We start from the raw sequence: 20,483 nt of genomic DNA, 5'->3' as shown, positions 1-20,483 counted from the left end.
CCAGGTTAGGCTCAGGGGCTTTCTTGGGCCTCCTGCTACCAATTCCACTGCCTCTACCAGTCACCAGCCCGCAAAAGGGATAAATGCCAGCTGTGACAAAAATATCACGTGACAACAAATATACTGGATTGGAACCAATAATAACAAGGTGTCACTGAATTTACCACTTTGTAGTTATTTATTCTTCGTCCTGCAATAAAAAAACTGCACACCTTTTTTTTTTTTAATTTATGTATGTATTCTCTCTTTTTTTAAATTATTTATTAATATATTAATTTTCTTATTTCATTATAAAAGTCATAAGCAAAGCCATAACAACAAAACCCAGGAACAAAAACTTGGGGAGGGTGAGTGGGGACTTCTTTCTTCATGGAAGGGCACCAACTGAGTGACCAGTATGTCACGGGGCTCAACGTGATACAGGAGTCTCCTCCTTTTTTTTCCTCCTTCCAATAATCTGCAACCACAATCTAAATCATGCACCTTCCCCATTCTGTCCCTCTGCCATCACTTAACCCCTCTATTACCCTACAGACTAGTCCGAAGGGACCGTCCCCAGTTATGATGCCTGCTGTGTTTATAACACAGGTCATTGCTTTATCTTTGTTAAGCTTTATTCACTCACTCCCATACATAAGAAAACAACTCACATTAAAAAAAGGTGTTCTCATGCACCAAAGTTTCACAAGCATACATATCAGCACAAGTCTCCTGTTAGATAAACGCAGTCTTTTTTTAGAAATACAGATCTCTGTCCTCTTTCCGAGCATAATGATATCATCCAGCTCGCCACGCTTCTATGCAGTTTGTCACTGTATCATGTATCTTTATCAGGGATTGTTTGGAGGACTCACCTATTAGCTTTGTATACTTTAGATCCAGTACCATTTTGTTGTAGAAAGCACAGTGCAGTATAAAAAATACTTTTATTAAAACCATCAGTATTGCACTCACATGGGTAGACAGGTAGAGTGCTTGTAGTCATAAACAGGCCTCAGTATATGGATCCAGAAGCCCATCAATAGCGGTGTGGAGGATGGAGACCAAACAGGGGTGAGCAACAAACCGCAAACAAACACTGCTGTAGCAGATCATGACAGGCGTGGAACCAGAAGTGACGTCTGAACCACAGAACACACGTCCGGATGTGAAGTCGGTGCAGGGAGGATCCCAGCCCTGGATTACCTATGTGACACATTTTGGCGCACCAATCAGCTCCTTTCTCAAAACTTTTTAGCATATTCTTTTAGTACACTTCCCTTTTCTTTGCTGGGTGTCATTTTGTTGTAGATCCACTGCGTCTGCCATATTTCCCGTGTTTCCATTCACCTAATCTATAAGGCAACAGGTTTTGGTCACCATTTTATTGGAGGTAGACCTTATTATTCTCGTTCTCCATGGAATACACTACTTCAATCAACCACCTATCATTCATAGATACTGTATGTATTATACCTCTTGTACTCTAAAATATAATATACATTCATAGAGCCACAACTTACTATTTATCACCACATACTGTTGGTGCAGTTCCAGCACCTCCAGTGCTGAATGTATCTATTGGCAAGGGGGGTAAGCATAATTTTACAGAATTAAAATCTTTCCATACCTTGTACAATGCATTAAAGCCTCCTTACACATGATAATCTCTGCTTATATACAAATTTAATGTAAACATTATTAAAAGGTTATACTTAGACCACATGATTTAATCCAATACTTAATTTTAAAACTAGATTAAATTCATATTTATTAATATATTAATTGTATTAAATATTTAAAAATCATTACAAAGAATAATTAAAATTAATAAACATTATGCCCCCCAGTGTTTGGTGGGCTAGCTGCACATTTAAAATACATGTAAGGTCACTGATAAAACAGTTTACATCAAAAGTCCACATTAAGGTCTCAGTATTAATGTTTTCAGTTTGTGATACATTAGGATTCTCTTTTGCTCAATTCTTTAACTATATTGCTGCCTCTCAAATTCATCTCAATATCTTTTGCTATTCCCCAAAATTGGAGACCTCTCAGGTCTGTCAATTGTGTACATCAAGAAAGTATTTAGAAATATGGTGCTTTTTGAAACCCGTACTGATATTATACTGATATTATGTTCCTGTGCAGGCCACATGGGCATTGTGCACAGTACACCACTGCCTCTGTAAAGCAAGAATTAAAATCCCTGATTTTATATTATTTCCCTGTGGAATTACATGTAAACCTTTCTCTTTTCTTATTATTGTGTTTTACTCTAGTACAACCATAGCATCAGCCATAAAAGCCTTTATCCTCAAAGAAGGTAAATAGTCTTTGGGGGAGTCTATCACATTCTTTACCCATTTATCCCTCAGCATTGGGGCTTTTTTTTTATATATGACCATACGGTTGGTCTATCTGGGATAATTTTTTTTGGATGCCTGTTCTGTTTTAATATTTGCCAGTGTTTCTTTGAATTTGTGTTGATAATGTTGTTTTCTTTGCATAGATGGCTGTTTGAGATCATGACATTTGTTACAATGCTATTGGTGAACATGAAAGAATTTCAATACAGCGTGCCTTAAATAACTCACTATAAAAAGAGTTGTGTCTGATTATAAATATGAAGCACGCATAGAGTAGGCTTTATTTATAATGATAATGGAAATTGACACCAAAGCTGCCTAGAAAGCAGTTTTAATTGTTTAAATGTTTGTTGGTCTACTTTGTTTTTGATACGAGCACAAAAAACTGGTGAATTTGTACCTTACTCATAAAAAGATATCCCATTTGAGGGATATTCTGTTTTATTGTGCAAGGGGATAGAATTATAAATCCTCATGCTTTTATGTTTAGAATTTCAAATTTTTTATTGCGCCCTAGCAGATTTGTTGATAAGTTTGTAAAAATATTTGTTTCCTCTACTATAATTCTTTATCTGCACAAGTAGAATTTTCCATCAGTCAGCAGTATGTTAAAATTAAAAAGCAATGTTATAGGTTATCTTTAACTTAAATCCATCTTTTCCTGTATTTTTTTATAGGATTTTATTTTATTTATTTTTTATTTTATTTATATCATTGTTAGTACAAGTATTTTGATCATGCATTTTTGTTAGTCAAGATAACGTTTAAATTTTACTAGTGACGATGACATGAACATGATTTGTATTTATTTATTTATGTACAAGGCTTTTTTTAAGGGGGAACGCAGTTCCAACCCCCCAGTGCTGAATGTATCTATTGGCAAGGGGTGCTGGTCTGTGCTGGAGGGTCTATTGATACTGGCTCCTGGGGAATCTATTGTTGCTGGAGGAGATCTATTTTTGTGGTGGCAGATCTTTTGTTATCATTAACAAATTCCATACAAATTACAATTCACCATAAAATTATGCTTGGTTTTGTATTCTGTAAAAGGGGGAGTACTGGGAGGTGGGTAGAGGGTAGAACCAAGGAACAGTGCTTGGAGATGAGTAGAAGGTGGGGATTCGGAAGTGGGGAGTTCCTGCACCTATTCTCTGAGAAAAACAGCCCTATTTATATACAGACTATATATATTTATCCCATGTTATTCTCTAAATTCATTTCTTCAGTCAAACATGAGTTTTTAGAGTATATTTGCTTTACTATTTCAGTTGCAATGCATGATGACTTGGGGTCTATTTATAACATTAATTAAATAATAAAAGTGAATTATATATATTTTTAGTAGCAGAGAAAGAAAATACAGCTGTTTATACTTCAACTAGGTGAATTGGTTTTATAATAAGTAAATATATGTGCCTGAGTATCTTACAACTTTTCAAAATGAGTCTATATGGGAATCAAAACTGAAAAAGTGTGCGGAGAGCTTAAATGCTATGTGCTTAAATCTCTTTGTACAAAGTCCACCACACCCTAAAACATAACTTTTATTGTACCTTCAATAAAATTAGCAAAAATTGGCAAAAAAATATACCCTTCAGGTATATGTTGGTAGTAGAATACAATAAGAGGCAGTGGGTGGGCTAGAAGTGAAGTGACTTAAGAAACTGAAGTTGCTATTTGCGTATTAGAGCTTCATTGGCTTCATGGATACCTGGAAGATGTATAAATAACTAACAATATGTGAAGGTTCCTTTAGGCGGCTGCTTTGCATGCGTTAAGTTTAGGTGTACTTACTGGCTATCTTTGCTCAACCTAAGAGCTATATCAGCCCATCTATATCCATATCACAATCCTTAGGTATACTAGTTACCCATAAGATTTTACATAGGATTTATCAATTTGCAACACTAAGATTGCAAGGTTTCTGTTTTCCCTCAGCAAGTTTATACAGGAGACTTGCCTCACCACTAAATACTCTAATGCATTGAATCTTTTTCTCTGCATCACTTTTATGCCCTCACGCACTATAAGATGTCAAAGCCACACCATCTTTATGCCATCATTAAACTGCACAAAATGCACACTTGTCTTTACTAACAACCAGAAGTTCAGTTGCTGATAGCGGCATGTTGATGATCCCTAAGAAACCTAGAGCTTTATTACTTCTCAGCATAGAAACCTAGAGCTTTCTCACTTCTCAACATAGAAACCTAGAGCTTTATCACTTCTCAACATAGAAACCTAGAGCATTAGCATTGCTCAGCATGTCATTTCATACAGCATATACTAGGAGCAGACGAGACAATATTATTTTTCCATTATGATTTTAAAAATGTAGACATATTTTCACTTATGCTACCTAAAACAAAGAAAAGCAACTACGTGAATGTTGTCTGAGAGTACTGTGAACATTACATTAAATTAGATGATTAAATGCTTGACTAAGAACATGATTTTTTCCATCCCTAAAATGCATAACCTGAATAACTAAATATCAGACAATAGACTCAATTCACAAAGCTAACACACCGGTATTAGAATTTTTTTTTTAAGTTACAGTTATTTTCAGCTGAGTCCAAATAGATGTGAAAGTTATCATCACATGGATAAAATAAACAGCCTTATTGTGTTAAAGCAGCTTTATTTAGTGACCATTGCAGTACCATACTGTTTTTCTATCCTCGTCTTGAAACATAGATAAAACATAGAAGAAGAGAGTTCCCACAATGTAAGTAGAGCCCTGAAACATACAGAAATCTAAAGAAAGTCAACTGGCAGTTGGTTTCATATTGCTGTTCCTTCTGGGAAACTACAGTGATCATAGACATTGAGGTCAAAGCTGCCCTATTCAGCTGGTTTGATCTTGCCACCAGTATAGCAGGGGTTGTATTTGGGAATATGCTATGGTTATTGAAAGTAAAGCAGTGGGATAATAAAAACCACAGGCTTTGCCTGAAAGCATATATTTGTGATTTCATAGGTTCTTCTTTTAGAGTTCATATTTTGACTAAAGATACTAGTCCTCATAACATGCTTGTTTGTAATGTTAAATCCCAATGACAGAGAGCAATTTGACTAGATGGGACTCAGATGCAGTACCTATTTGCTACATAACACCACCCATCCCCCCTTTTTTTAAGCAGCTTAAGAAAAGTTGAGGCAGTTACTCCATAAACATGTTGATTCTTAGTAACACTACTAATTCTTAGTTAATTGAGTGCATCATAAACCAAACTATTTAGGTATATAGGGCATGTCTCAGCACAAACCATTTTCGAAACAATAGGCCACATTTGTAGTGTCTTACAGAAATGTGTTGCCCTACATCAACTCAGTCTAATTTTCACTCTCTACCTGGCATTTTACAGTTCATACTTGAATCTGGTGACTGTAGAATGACAATTTCTAATGCAAGATACTAGGATAAATATATAATGTGCTTTGCAAGATTACTAGTAATCTAATACTCACTTTTCTTAAAAGATAAATAGTTATTTTGGATGAGCATTCCATCATTTGAATATACCAGAGATATTTCCGTTAGTGTGTGATGATATGTCACATTTAGAAAATATAGGGGTTTCTTTACTAAGACTGTGTGTGCAAAATCTGGTGCAGCTGTACATGGTAGCCAATCAGTTTCTATCTTCAGCTTGTTCAATTAAGCTTTGACAAAAAAAAAACCTGGAAGCTGATTGTTTTCTATGCAGAACTGCACCAGATTTTGCAATCTCCAGTTTTAGTAAATCAACCTCATCAAGTCATATAAAGTCCCAGTGGAAACTAAATAGGACCTCACTGCAGCAATTCTAGGATATCAAAGTATTTGTAAACCCAAACATGGATATCTCATCTAAGCTTTAACATTTTATTAGCATTTCAAAAGTACATGTTTTTAAAACCCATATCATCTCCAGACATGTTTAAACCTCTTCTGCTACCTCCAATCCCCCTTCCACTCTTTTTTTTAATAAGTTCATCATCCTGTATCCCACCATTTTGACATCATGATGCTGGTGAAATCTTCAGGACCTTAGAAGACCCTCCCTCTGGAAGTACCTGCAAGAAATAGCTTGCTCTGGATAATGTCAGAGAAGACTGACACAGGACCCAGGCTGTAGCAGCTAAGCAATGGATCACAGCAGGACAAAGCTGGATTCGCTGATAAGGCAAATATGTGACTTGAGGACAACTCGGCATAACAGTGGGAGTGAAGATTCTCTTTAAGCAAATGAAATGCCACTCATTTAGGGTTACTACTTTAACTTAAAGGCTAAAATTCCCATGTTTGAATAATTGTATACAATTTTAGTGCAGCTGTTATATATTTCTGCTTTTTATTAAATTAGCTCATATATATATATATATATATATATATATATTTTATTATAAAACATTTGAAGTTAGCTAAATCCTTATTTTTCCTAGTGTAAATTGGAACTTAATGCAGAAATATTTTACAGTCTATGCACTAGAGGATTACACTTTACAGCATGTACTATAGGATTAATATCTGATTTTTCTGTATGCGTTTGGCAATTGGATGAGATTGCCAGTAAATGAATCCTCATTCACTGAATAATGATCACACTAGGAGGAAAAAAACCCTTTTGATTAGAATTCTTTACTAAAGGCCAGTCAGCACCCAAGATTTTCTTCTTTTTATCTGCACTGCTAATGAACTACAGTTGATCTGATCAATCCTTTTTGCAGCTTCATGTAATTATAAGACTTTGAATACAATTTAATGAAGTGCCTAAGTCTCAAGGTACTGCTAAATACTATCTGAATACTATGGGTAGGATTTAGATAGATATTGATGATCTCAACAGAATTCACTATTCTCATTAGGTTATACTCCTGTCAGTAATACTGCTATTCCCACCATACTTTAAAAAAAGACAACAACTTTTGGAGCAATCAGATCTTATCTGTATTAGTTAAACTGAACTATTTCTGACTACTGCACAATGTGCTAAGTTAGCATAACCAGTTACAATCCCAGGCCCAATCACCTAAATTTGATAACAGTGAATACAATTAAAGTCACAGATATGGTTAATTTATCAGCCTGAAAAAAAAACCAGTGCTTTACCCATGTAGAGAAAAAGAAGCTTTGTGATCCTTTCTTTAGAGCTCACCCCGAATGACAGGGCTGGGTTAGTCACTAAGCATCAGGGCTGTCACATGAGAGAAAGTTGGGTGTGTCACATGTTCTTCCATAGCTGGAAATATCAGAAACTCTCTTTTCTTCTAGCAGTTGAAAAGAGCAGTATGGTAGTGAACACAATATGAGCATTTGTTATTGGGGAAGGAGCATTAGAGTCAACCTGATGCTTTGCCCTGTATAGCCAATGAACAGGAATGTTTTAACGTAAAGTTGATGGGCTAGGAAGAAATTCATTTGGCAAAGTAATGCAGTTTTTTTAATGTGTGCAACTGAATTGCTACTTTATTTTGTGTGCTGGATATCTAATAGAAAAAACAACCCTAACCTGCGTCAACTACCTGGATTATAGAGAGCCAAGTGGTCTTACTAGGTTTAGTACAAGTGCTGTGTTTGCTGGACAACATTAATAGCTCAATTTATATTTAAACAAATCTGACTTGTTAGGTTATATCCAAGTTGCAGTATACTTTATTTTTAAAGCTGATTTCCAGGCAAAAATGAAAAGACAAACAAACAAAAAAAATATATATATATATACACATCACCAAGTGTAATGCAAAGCATCGGATGCAGTGGTGTAAAGCATGCTGCCACTGGACTCTGGAGCAGTGGAGACATGTTCTCTTGAGTGACAAAACACACCTCTCTGTCTGGCAATCTGATAGACGTGTCTAGGTTTGGCAGTTGCCTGGAGAACGGTACTTGCCTGACTGCATTGTGCCAAGTGTAAAGTTTGGTGTAGGGGGGATTATGGTGTGGGGTTGTTTTTCAGTTGTTGGGCTTGGATCCTTAGTTCCAGTGAAGGGAACTCTTAAGGCATCAGCATACCAAGACATTTTGGACAATTTCATGCTCACAACTTTGTGGGAACAGTTTGGGGATAGCTTCTTCCTGTTCCAACAACACCAGTGCGCAAAGAAAGGTTCACAAAGACATGTATGAGCAAGTTTGGGGTAGAGGAACTTGACTGACCTGCAAAAAGTCCTGACCTCAACCCGATAGAACACCTTTGGGATGAATTAGAGGGGAGACTGTGAGCCAGGCCTTCTCATTCAACATCAGTGCCTGACCTCACAAATGCGCTTCTAGAAGAATGGTCAAACATTCCCATAGCCACACTCTTAAACCTTGTGGACATCCTTCCCAGAAGAGTTGATGCTGTTATAGCTGTAAAGGGAGGGCCAACTAAATATTGAATCCTACGGACTAAGACTGGGATGTCATTTAAGTTCATGTGCGTGTACAGGCATACGGCCCAATACTTTTGGCAATATAGTATATATATATATATATATATATATATATACATACACTATTTTGAAGTATTGGGACACCCCTCCAAATTATTATATTCAGGTGTTCCAATCACCTCCATGGCAACAGGTGTATAAAATCAATCACCTGCTTCTACAATGCAGACTGCTTCTACAAACATTTGTGGATGAATGGGTCACTCTCAGGAGCTCAGTGAATTCAAGAGTGGTACCATGATAAGTTGCCACCTGTGCAATAAGTCCATTCATGAAATTTCATTGCTACTAAATTTCCCACAGTCAACTGTTAGTGGTATTCTAACAAAGTGGAAGCAACTGGGAACAACAGCAACTCATAAAATGACAGAGCAGGGTCAGCGCATGCTGAAGCCCACAGTGCGCAGAACTCACCAACTGCCTGCAGAGTCAATAGCTAAAGACCTCCAAACTTCATGTGGCCTTCAGATTAGCACAGCAACCGTGCATAGAGAGCTTCATGGAATGGGTTTCCATGACTGAGCAGCTGCATCCAAGTCTTACATTACCAAGTGCAATGTAAAGCGTTGGATGCAGTGGCGTAAAGCACAAGACCACTGGACTCTAGAGCAGTAAAGATGTGTTCTCTAGAGTGACAAACCATGTTTCCTTGTCTGGCAATCTGATGGACGTGTCTGGATTTGATGGTTGCCAGGAGAACGGTACTTGCCTGACTGCATTGTGCCAAGTGGAAAGTTTGGTGGAGGGAGGATTATGGTGTGGGATTGTTTTTCAGTGGTTGGCCTTGGCCCCTAAGTCATTTTGTACAATTTCATGTTTCAAACTTTGTGGGAACAGTTTGGGGATGTCCCCTTCTTGTTCCAACATGACTGCGCACCAGTCCACAAAGCAAGGTCCATAAAGACATGGATGAACGAGTTTGGGGTGGAGGAACTTGACTGGCCTGCACAGAGTCCTGACCTCAACCCCATAGAACACCATTGGGATGAATTAGAGTGGAGGCTGCGAGCCAGGCCTTCTTTTCTGACATCAGTGCCTGACCTCACAAATGCGCTTCTGGAAGAATGGTCAAACATTCCCATAGACACACTTTTAAACCTTGTGAACAGCCTTCCCAGAAGAGTTGAAGCTGTTATAGCTGCAAAGCCTGCGCCAACTCAATATTGAATTCTACGGACTAAGACTGGGATACCATTAAAGTTCATGTGCATGTAAAGACAGGCGTCCCAATACTTTTGGCAATATAGTGTGTGTATATATATTATTTTTCTAGTGCAAGCAATATGCATACCTGATTTTGATTTAAATTCCCTTACCCAGATCTCAGGCTGGGGAAAAGAGCCTAACAGTTGTGCAGAAGTGCAAAGAGCATGATAATAGGAGAGACAAAAATGAGAGAGATGTGCTCATTAGCTTGCTGTTTCACCTCATTTGCAGAACTAGGTGGACTGAAATGGAAATCCTTTGGCAGGTTAAACAGTTCTTTTAAATTTTTTATCTGGGTATTTAGCTCATTGCGTGGAGTGCAACTTCTAACAAGCAGCTAGCCAGAGTGATGACTTAGTATCTAATGCTGATACTTTGTTAAGCTGGGTACATGCATAAAGATTTCTTGCCATACTAATGCAGTACAAGTGTGGCGATCTCCCCCGCTGTGCCTTTGTGCTCTCACAGGGCCCCCCCCCCCCCGATGGAACACACTGATCAGCGCTCACAGCCATTGGCTGCCAGCACTGATTGGCTGCTGGCTTTTCAGCATGTCTCTTCAACAAAAGCAGTCATTAGACCGTCTCCTGTCAGAAAGACAGCTGTATATACTGACCGAATGTCGGCTGGTTTCTGATAAACCAGCAGATATCAGACAATATTTGTTCCATGTATACCCAGCCTAGAATATTTGTTCCATGTATACCCAGCCTAGAATCTATTTGAATCAGCTTGGCACAGGAATGCACACTGCAGCCATTTATATTTCTGCTTTTGTCTTCTAATAAGAACTATAGTAGTTACAATTAAATTGGTTGCTTTTGGCGAAACTTTCTTTGAAATCATCTATTCAGAGTCAAGGCTGATGTGTACATTAGATCCAAGGACAGGTTCACAGCATCACCGTCATATTTCAGTGTTCATACTTGTCTCCTCACACAAAGCCTGCCTTGAATGTACAGCTAATAAAAGAAGTTGAAATTGCCTGTGGCATTAGATGTGGAGAGTGTATTTTTTTGTACGTGAATATACTGTAAAATAAAAAAAAAAGTACAGGCTGCGTGCTTTAATTAAACTTGTAGTTTTGTAGATAGATGGAAGGTTAGATGAAATGACAGAGTTAATATAAATAGTTCTGAATGTGGTTTCATTTGCTGTATCAAGTAGTTAACCAGAAGATCCAGTCCATCCAGGTGTGCTCTGCTCCCTGCTTCTTTGTCTCCCACTGAAACAGATATAATTAATCTTCTACAATCCATTGTGGAAATCAGTCATGTCAAACAGAAGTCAAGTACATCCCAGTAGCCATGCACATAAAGTGTGCTCATTTATAGGCATTGTTGTTTTCCAGGAATAAATGGTTCTAGGGTTGTTATTCTCTAGTTACTATGTATATTCCAAAGCTTCATAAACGTGCAATATCAGCAATCAATGTCCAACTGAACCTTCTTAATGTATTATTGTAATACAGTCAGTCTGCATCTACAGTAATACGTATGCCTCTGTTTAGTTTTTGTATGTGTTAAAACAACCTTAGTCCTCATGCACACTTGATGTTTTTACAGCTGCTGTTTTTGGCTTTTGATGTTTTTTTTCTACAGCCAGTAAACCCCGCAGCATGTTATCCTATGTTTCCAAGCACGCATAGACTGTAATCAACGTTTTTTGGCTGTAAAAAAACCCCAGGACTAGTTGATTTCTAGAGCAGTTTTTTAGCTGTAAAAATGCTCTAACACTGAAAAATGTGGCAAAACGTGGTAAAATGCTGCAAACCTGCGTTTTTGGACTTTTTTTGACCCAAAAATTTTTTTTCTTGTTCAAAATAAACGCAAATGAGGGAAAAGCCATTAATCGTGGCAAAATGGCGCTGAACGCTAATGCAAAAACACTACAAAAATGCTGAAAACTCATATTTTTAACGTGACTTTACACAGCTAACGTTACCAGCATTATCAAAACGCCCAGTGTGCATGGAACCTTATGCTGTCAACACCAGGGGAATTGGACTGCCCGTCTTACACATAGAAAGCAGTCTTACTCCCAAACATGCCCCATGAACCACAGGAGAGCTTGAGATTAAAGTTGGCCATACACTGAGTGAAATTTGTCTGATTCAGCAATGTGTGGCAGTCACTACTCAACAGAAGATGACAATTTCATGGTTGACATGCCTAGAGAATTGGACAAGACATAGGTCAATTGTAATATTTGAGTAGAACATACTTGGTTTTCCATCAGTTGACCCTGAAGTGGGGATTATGAAAAATTGATCTGGAATTTGAAATGTATCAGATTCCTGGAGAGAACCCCATACCTGACAATAGAAGAAGTGGATTTCTTACATTGCATGGAATTTTCAGCTGCATTACACCCTCCAACACCTGTAATCTTTTTAGCCAAGCTCAGACATGTTCCAGTAACTGTGATAGCAGTTGTACCTTTTTGGCTGAGGAAACAGTTGTTCCCAACACTTTTGCAGAGGAACTTCAAGTGCCAATGGCTCGACAGCTAACAGCAGACCTACTTTCTCAGGGTCATTTTCTCCATCTGTCTCCCAAACAATTACACATAATAGCTTGGAGTTTGAAAGAAGAAAACTGTTAAACCAGGGATGTTCTTCTGAATAGTTTCTACAAAACAAAACCTACCAGAAGCTATGGTCACAGTTTGTATACTTTGTGGAACATTGGTCCAGGAAACCTTTGTTACCAAAGCCTGCTCAAATGTTTCATTTCTTGCATTTGGGCCTTGACAAAGGCCTAGGCTGTAGCAAACCTAAAGTACATGTCTCAGCATTGTCAGCGCTTACAGGGATCAAACAGACTATAAATCCTCTATCCAGTTCATAAAAGCTAGTGTGTAAAATAAGACTGCCAAGGAAACCTTCATTTTCCAAATGGGATTTGTCCACGGTCCTTGAAACTCCAACAAAATTGGCTTTTTCCCCACTAAATCGCTGACTCTGGGGATAATGATGTTGAAAGTATCTTTACTGGTAGCCATAACTTCTGCCAAAAGGGTTTTGGAATTTCAGACATTCATCCACACAGATCCTCATTTCATCATATAGATGTATAGATGAGTTCTGGGGCCATTTGAACACTTTAACCAATAACACTGAGGCATGAGATACTTTGTGCCAAAGGACTTATTCATGTCATTTAATACTATTGGTATGCCAAGACAGTGTTTGTCAACCTTTTTTCAGTCAAGGCACCCTTTAAAATTATAGACAATGTCAAGGCACCCTTTAAAATTATGGACAGCCTCAAGGCACCCCATTCTAAAATGTAAAAAACTATTCCAATCGTTTTACATAATGCATCAACATCTACACACGTAGGACACCCAACATTAGAGACGGTTTATTCTTCCAAATCAAATACACTTTTGCACACTGGTACTGACTAGTATTCCAGTGTTTCTCTTCTCCCTCAGTTTTTCCCCATCACTCAGTGACCACAGCACTGATGGAGAGGGGCAAGGGAGGGGTAAACAAGGATGCTGGGCAGACGACCGATATCCTTCTTATCAACTAATGATGTCATTGGTTGTTGGCATGCCGACAGCTAGAGAGTTGTAATGGTACACAATGAAAACCTGTGGCTTTGTGTAACTAAAAGAAAGGGTTGATCCACCTGCTGGCTTGTATACCATTTTTGGGCAATTTTTAGGCATTTTACCAAAGCACCCCTGAAGAAACCTCAAGGTCACCTGGTTGAAGAAGGCTGTGCTAAGATATTAGTAAATTAAAATAGAAGTCTACTCAATTTTGTAAGTTTTGTAAAGAGTGTGAGAGGTTCTAGAACCTATGTCAGATCTTTATTACTGTGCTCCTGTTGAAAAGATTTCCACTCCCTTCCTCTCTTGGTGGTCACTTGAGGTAGGAAATTATAGAAAATGAACACTGGGAGCAATGCAGCAGAGTGAAGAAAAATCAGAACCTCTGTCTGGTCTATTTCTGCTGTCAGAGACCTTGTGGGAAGCTTTCCCTTCACTTTCTGTCCCTGTTACTGGTACCTGCAACATGATATGAATTAAAATATCCCCAACAGTGACAGAGAGCAATAAAAACCCTTTACCTTTTCAGTAATGGTTCAGTCTAGGTAACAACTGCCAATTTGTACCCACTATAGTTTTCATTTTACATTTGTCCATTTTTTTAATTCATTTACATACCTCTCCATTCATTATACCCCAGGCTAATGCATGAAAGATTTGCACAGTCACAGCTTTTTAGAGCTTTGTAAGGCAGGGCAGGATATTAATGATATCCTTTTGTAGCCTGTTTTTATGTTTTTGAGTTCATCACAGTTTGTAAAAAAAGTAGGTGCCTTTAATCTCAATGTGCTGAAATATTAATTCATCATTGCAGGCATTCATAAAAAATAAATGTGATATGGTGCTGACAACATCATACTTGATTTTTGGAAAGCTATGTTTGTGTGATCTTAGTGTTGTAAAAACAGAATCAAAATATGAAGTGGTACCAGGTTAGCTGAAGAATAGATCGAAAGGTAATGCTTTTGTGGATCTATAGCAAACAGCTTTACTATTAACAGCTAACTATAGCAGGTGCTGCACTTTATACTTGGAATTTGTGTCTCACTGAATATGTGCATTAGCATAAGATGTAAGATATCTGCTATTAGTGGGAAATTCTTTGTAAGCCTTAAGAATGTCACATTTGAGTAATATTTAAAACAGTGCCATATCTGTCATTCATTGTGAACATGTAGGTGGCATGCCTGATTACTGCCATTGCAAGATACATAGAGCTAACAGAAAACAGTGCTTTATCTTCCCTGGAATACTGCTTGGTTGAAATGATCAACATAACAGCCTACTATTTTATTTACACTTTTCTAAAGGCCATCTTTATAGCGAATGCAACAAGGAATGTTTTTTACAGTAAAGAGGAAGCTATCTCTAATTGAATTCTAAGTTTGAAATGTGATATATGATTCTGATTTACCTAATGTGCAAAATAATTAGTGAACAGGAACAGACTGTCATAGTTGGCTTCAATCATAGTCTCATCTTCCTTGTATTTTACAACCTTATAACATGAACACTGTCATATTATGTTGTGGAAGGTTTTCTAAGAGAGCTGACTTAATTACTAGCAGTCATGCTTACTATCCACACTGTGAAAACAATAAAATATTACAAGCTTGCATATTCCTAAATGATTAAAGTGCTTTTCACAGCATATTATGGTTTGATTAACATTTTGCTTAATCATTATTAATACTTCTTGAATGCTGCATCTCTAGCCTCTGTTTATCTATTAATTGTACTTGGCATTACTAAAAAGGAGGGTGATAAATTGCTGCATAGTAGGAGTAGCACTTTCATGATTTCATCATTGTTACTCATCAAGTGAGAGAAACTTGAAAAATGAATCAGGCTTTTGCCTGCTCGAAATCATATAAAAGTAAAGTCAAATATAACATTTTGCACATATTTCTACAGACTGTTGAACTGACATGTATGAAGGAAAATGCTGCATTATGAGTTAATGTTATAACGTATTCATGCTGTTTTTACACCTTTTATTTTTTTCTTGTTTTAGGTCCGTGACCAGAGAGTTATACTTCATGGGAGGAGTCATGCTTCACACGGCTACATCTTGCTGGCATTTAATCCTGTGTGTGACCATGGTTTTGGTCTTCGTTGGGACCACTCTAGGCTGTCCGGCCAAATGTGAATGCTCAGCACAAAACAAGTCTGTCAGCTGTCATCGGAAACGATTCACTTCTATACCAGAGGGCATCCCAATAGAGACTAAAATTTTGGATTTAAGCAAGAACAGACTAAAAAGTGTGGGCCCAGATGATTTTTTGACTTATCCTTTGTTGGAGGAGATAGATCTCAGTGACAATATCATCTCAAACGTGGAGCCTGGAGCTTTTAATCTTTTCAATTTACGTTCTTTGAGCTTAAAAGGGAATCGCTTAAAACTGGTGGACCTGGGTGTCTTCACAGGATTGTCAAATTTGACTAAGCTTGATATAAGTGAAAACAAAATAGTTATCTTATTAGACTATATGTTTCAGGGTCTTCATAATTTAAAGTCCCTTGAAGTTGGAGATAATCAGCTAGTTTTTATATCACATAGAGCTTTTAGTGGACTGCTTAGTCTGGAGCAGCTCACTTTGGAGAAATGCAACTTAACAGCCGTACCCACTGATGCCCTCTCACATCTACACAACCTCTATAGTCTCCATTTAAAATATCTCAACATTAACGCGTTGCCTGAAATTGCCTTCAAGAGATTGTTCCGGCTGAAAATTTTGGATATCAGTTATTGGCCTCTTCTGGATATCATACCTGCAAACAGTTTTTATGGGCTGAACCTGACATATCTCTCAATTACCTACACCAATATCTCAATAATTCCCTATCATGCTTTAAAACACTTGATATACTTAACGCACCTAAATCTTTCCTTTAACCCCATTAGCAGTATTGAAGCAGGAGCGCTGGGAGACTTGGTTCGCCTTCAGGAATTACACTTGGTTGGAGCCCAAATACGCATTATTGAACCACATGCCTTTCAAGGACTTAGGTTCCTGCGCTTACTCAATGTGTCTCAGAACCAGTTGGAAACATTAGAAGAGAATGTTTTCCACTCTCCAAAGGCTCTGGAAATACTTTGTGTTGATAATAACCCACTGATATGTGACTGTCGTCTCATTTGGATGTTGCAGAGGCATCCCATGTTGAACTTTGGAGGCCAACAGCCAACATGTGCTAGCCCAGACAATATTAAAGAGAAATCTTTTAAGGAATTCCACAGCACTGTATTATCTCTATACTTTATATGTAAAAAACCTAAAATCAGGGAAAGAGAAATGCAACAGTTGCATGTAGATGAGGGGCAGAGGGTGCAGATGAATTGCAACGCTGATGGAGATCCTCAGCCAATGATTGCCTGGGTTACCCCCCGAAGAAGGATGGTTTCAGCAAAATCCCATGGAAGAGCCACAGTATTGGTCAATGGCACTCTGGAAATAAGGTATGCCCAGGTTCAAGACACTGGAACGTATGTTTGTGTTGCTAGTAATGCTGCTGGAAATGATACCTTCTCAGCTTCCCTTACTGTGAAAGGATTTGTTCCTGACCGATCCTACACCAACATGACCCCCATGTTCATTACGGAATTAAATGAAACCAACACTAATGGCACCAACTCTAACATGACATTTTCCTTGGATCTTAAGACAATACTGGTGTCTACAGCTATGGGTTGCTTTACATTCCTGGGTGTGGTTTTATTTTGCTTCTTGTTGCTTTTTGTTTGGAGCCGAGGGAAAGGGAAGCACAAAACTAGCATTGACCTGGAATATGTCCCTCGTAAAAACAATGGTGCTGTAGTGGAGGCAGAAGTCACAGGCACTGTACCCAGAAGATTTAACATGAAAATGATCTAGCAGATTGCTACAAGCAGAGCTTTGATATCTTCTGGCATTGTTTCTGTTCACTAAAACAGCCTGGCAATTTGGATTGCTGGGTGTAGGCAGCTACAAGAGGCTGCCAATGTGTCAAACTGGTTTTGTGATATTGGAAAGACAGTCTAGAGCTGCGTTAAAGAGCCCAGTGACCTGTGGGCAAGAACCTGAGGGCATTTCATGGAGTGGTTTCACTAATTCTTTGCATTGCAAATATTGACATTCTGGGGATCTCAGTAACAAACTTGACTCATTCTCATGGACAACTGCTCAACATTTTCTACCACTGAAAACAAAAAAGTAACAAAACCTACAGTGTAGGATTTGCATACAAAAATGACACACATGTCCAAAAACATATTCTAGAGTGTAATTTGTATCTATAGATATCATTTGTTTAAGCTGAGCATCATTCTTTCTTGTTGGTTTCACATTACAAGTGAATTGGTATGGCTTATTTTATAAACACCCAACCTGAAGCAATACAAAGGAGAGATTGTTGCTTTGTCTCCACTAATAATGATGACTTCAGAAAGTCCAGCCATGACTCTCATATTAAAATATCACATGTAGCCAATCAAGCATTAGTCCATGATACAGAATGGCTTGTTATACTTTTTATTTTTTTAATACATGCAAAAATGTACATGTTTCTATTGGAATAAAATTCAGAATATATTGAAAAACTAAATTTGAATGTTGGTTCCCCATTGTAGAAATGAATTGTTATAAACAAACCATTTTTGGCTCAGTGATGTTTAACATGGTAACCATGGCATTAAAAACTGTTCATTGGATTCCCAAACTTAATTTTGTTTACTTTAATTTGTAACTAGCTGAAAATTTTAAAGCTAAATCGATGCTTGGTTATATTTATTGTGTGACAATGTTTATAAAGACATATACATGATTTGATACAGAGCTGAGTTATTTTTTATACCTAGTATAACAATGGACCAGTTTACTGTAACAGAACAAAAATTACGTATAGTCATCCAGGTTGACAAAGTGTAGCCAACTGTTGACATATTTTGTTTAGTGGAAGTCAATAGTGCAGATCAGAATGGCCCATTTGTGTCTTATGACTTGCAGTAAATGACGGAGGTTTAGTATTGTGACAGTTACAGCTATGAATCTTTATGAGAAAAATAAAACATTCCTAGCAAGATAAATCTAATACAAGATCGTCCTTTGGAAATTAACATAAAAAGTACAATATATGCATAAAGCCATTATGAACATCAGTGTTTTGTTAAAACAGAAATTATTTTCTATACAAATATAGTAGCCATTTATTATGAAATCTTGTTACCATATATATGTGACTTAAAGAAACAAAAAAATTCTATATGTTATAATTTCTGATGTCACAGGTATCTCGTAGCATAAAGTAAGTGCAATTCAGCAAGAGCACATAGAGGATTAAGAGTTACAGCATTGAGTTCCTATGTTAATCTATAAACCATTATGCACTGAAGTTTTTTTTTTTTTTTGTTCTGTAATAATGGTCCTAAGAATGATATAGGAACCCAAGGGATTTTCCCCAAGGAGCATTCATATCCAATTTCATCCAGTAGAACTGACAAAAATACATTTGTTTGCCTGTGTGTTTGCTAAAACAGGAAATCTTTTTTGTTCCGCTTCATGAATATAATGACCAAAGGGCTCAGAAAACAAAGAAACATAATTACTGACCCATATCAATTCAGCTTCATTATGTCCCAGTGCTGTAATGATAAATCACCTTGGTCCAGTTAGAAAGAGTATCTGTTTATTAATGTTCCAGTCAGTGAAAATACATGTAAGTTGTGCAAAACCTTTGATTTGAATGCTTCTTTTTATTTATTTTTTTTCTAGTTATAATTAACTGACACACAACTAGCAGTAAACAACGGCAATCATGTTCAAACAGCCAAAAAGCATAATAAAATTGAATAATTCTCTAATGTGTTTGTGTTGCCCTTTTTGCTAAAGACATCGTGTCCTATTGTGTTTAAAACTGTTTAACATTTTCTTTTTTTTATTAGCTGTGTTAAAGTATAAAATAAAATGTAAAGAGCAAAAGCCACTAATTTTCTGTTAAAAAACTGAATGCACTTAATGACTCTTGTAAAATGTCCAAAACATTTTCTGAGAATTGAACCATGAGAAATCATGATCAGTTTCACCTAAAACTGAACCCCAGACACAAAAACCATTTAATTAAATATAATCTTCAATAGCCAGAAAGGACAAACCTCTAATTTGTGTATACTGAACGCCTTTACAAACTCAAATATAATGAAAGTAGCAATGCTGACATCATTGTGCTGTACAAAATCTGAGCAGAGAGCAGAGCTGTGGAGGGGCAGCACAGCAGGCTCCACCCACTACTGTCTGCCTGCTGAAAACTACAATAGGGGGCGGAGACCAGACCAGTCACCTTACACAAAAAGAGAGGGCAGCAGTGACCAGTCTTTATTACAGAAAGTTCCTGTACAGAGGCAAAGTTTCACATTGAATAATTGCACAGATCTAGAAGAAATACACAAACCACACCAAGGTTCAAGGAAGACTATACATCATTCTTGCATTTAAACAATATTTTTTTTACCTGGAGTGCAATTTTAAATATAGTCCCTGATATACTGTATAGCAAGGCATTATCTCAGGACATCATACACTACAAGACTCCTGAACCAACCATATTTTATAAAACATATGCCACCACCACTCCTACTTCATTCACAAACAGAAGTTAGCATAGATCATTTCCTACTAGCAGTAAATGCTTGGCCCACTGGGGTATTTCTCCATGTCTTTCTGTACGGGCTGATAGAAGGAGACTGTTGGCGGGCATGTGATCATTTACTGTCTGCCTGTTTTTGCTTACTTTCTTCAGTATCCATGAAAGATAAATATATGTTATATGTCAGTAATTACTATGAAACACCATTCCATCAAAGAGTGTTTGATTCGCAACATTTAGAACCCATTCACACAAGTCTGATCTTCACAGAAGCATTGAACACATTGCATTACCAGGAACTGGTTCACACTTTTAATATTTATTACT

The 20,483-nt window shown here is 37.4% G+C and overlaps 1 protein-coding gene across 13 annotated transcripts in view; it reads left to right on the top strand.

Moving 5' to 3' along the window:
- The window catches only part of LINGO2 (leucine rich repeat and Ig domain containing 2), a 2,046,252-nt gene extending 2,026,878 nt beyond the window's left edge, over nucleotides 1-19,374 (top strand). For all 13 annotated transcript variants that reach the window (XM_089678067.1, XM_089678065.1, XM_089678066.1 and 10 more), the window contains one exon: nucleotides 15,550-19,374. In XM_089678067.1, coding sequence (XP_089534193.1) covers nucleotides 15,550-17,410 — 1,861 coding nt within the window. In that variant the 3' untranslated portion in view covers nucleotides 17,411-19,374. The remainder of the gene's footprint in view (nucleotides 1-15,549) is intronic.
- The last annotated feature ends 1,109 nt before the right edge of the window (nucleotides 19,375-20,483 follow it).

This window comes from Staurois parvus, unplaced genomic scaffold (assembly GCF_062004578.1).
Source record: "Staurois parvus isolate SC_StPar_1 unplaced genomic scaffold, SC_StPar_1.0 ptg000198l, whole genome shotgun sequence".
NCBI lineage: Eukaryota > Metazoa > Chordata > Amphibia > Anura > Ranidae > Staurois > Staurois parvus.
Note: the sequence above shows the minus strand (reverse complement) of the source record. Positions and strands in the feature narration are given on the sequence as shown.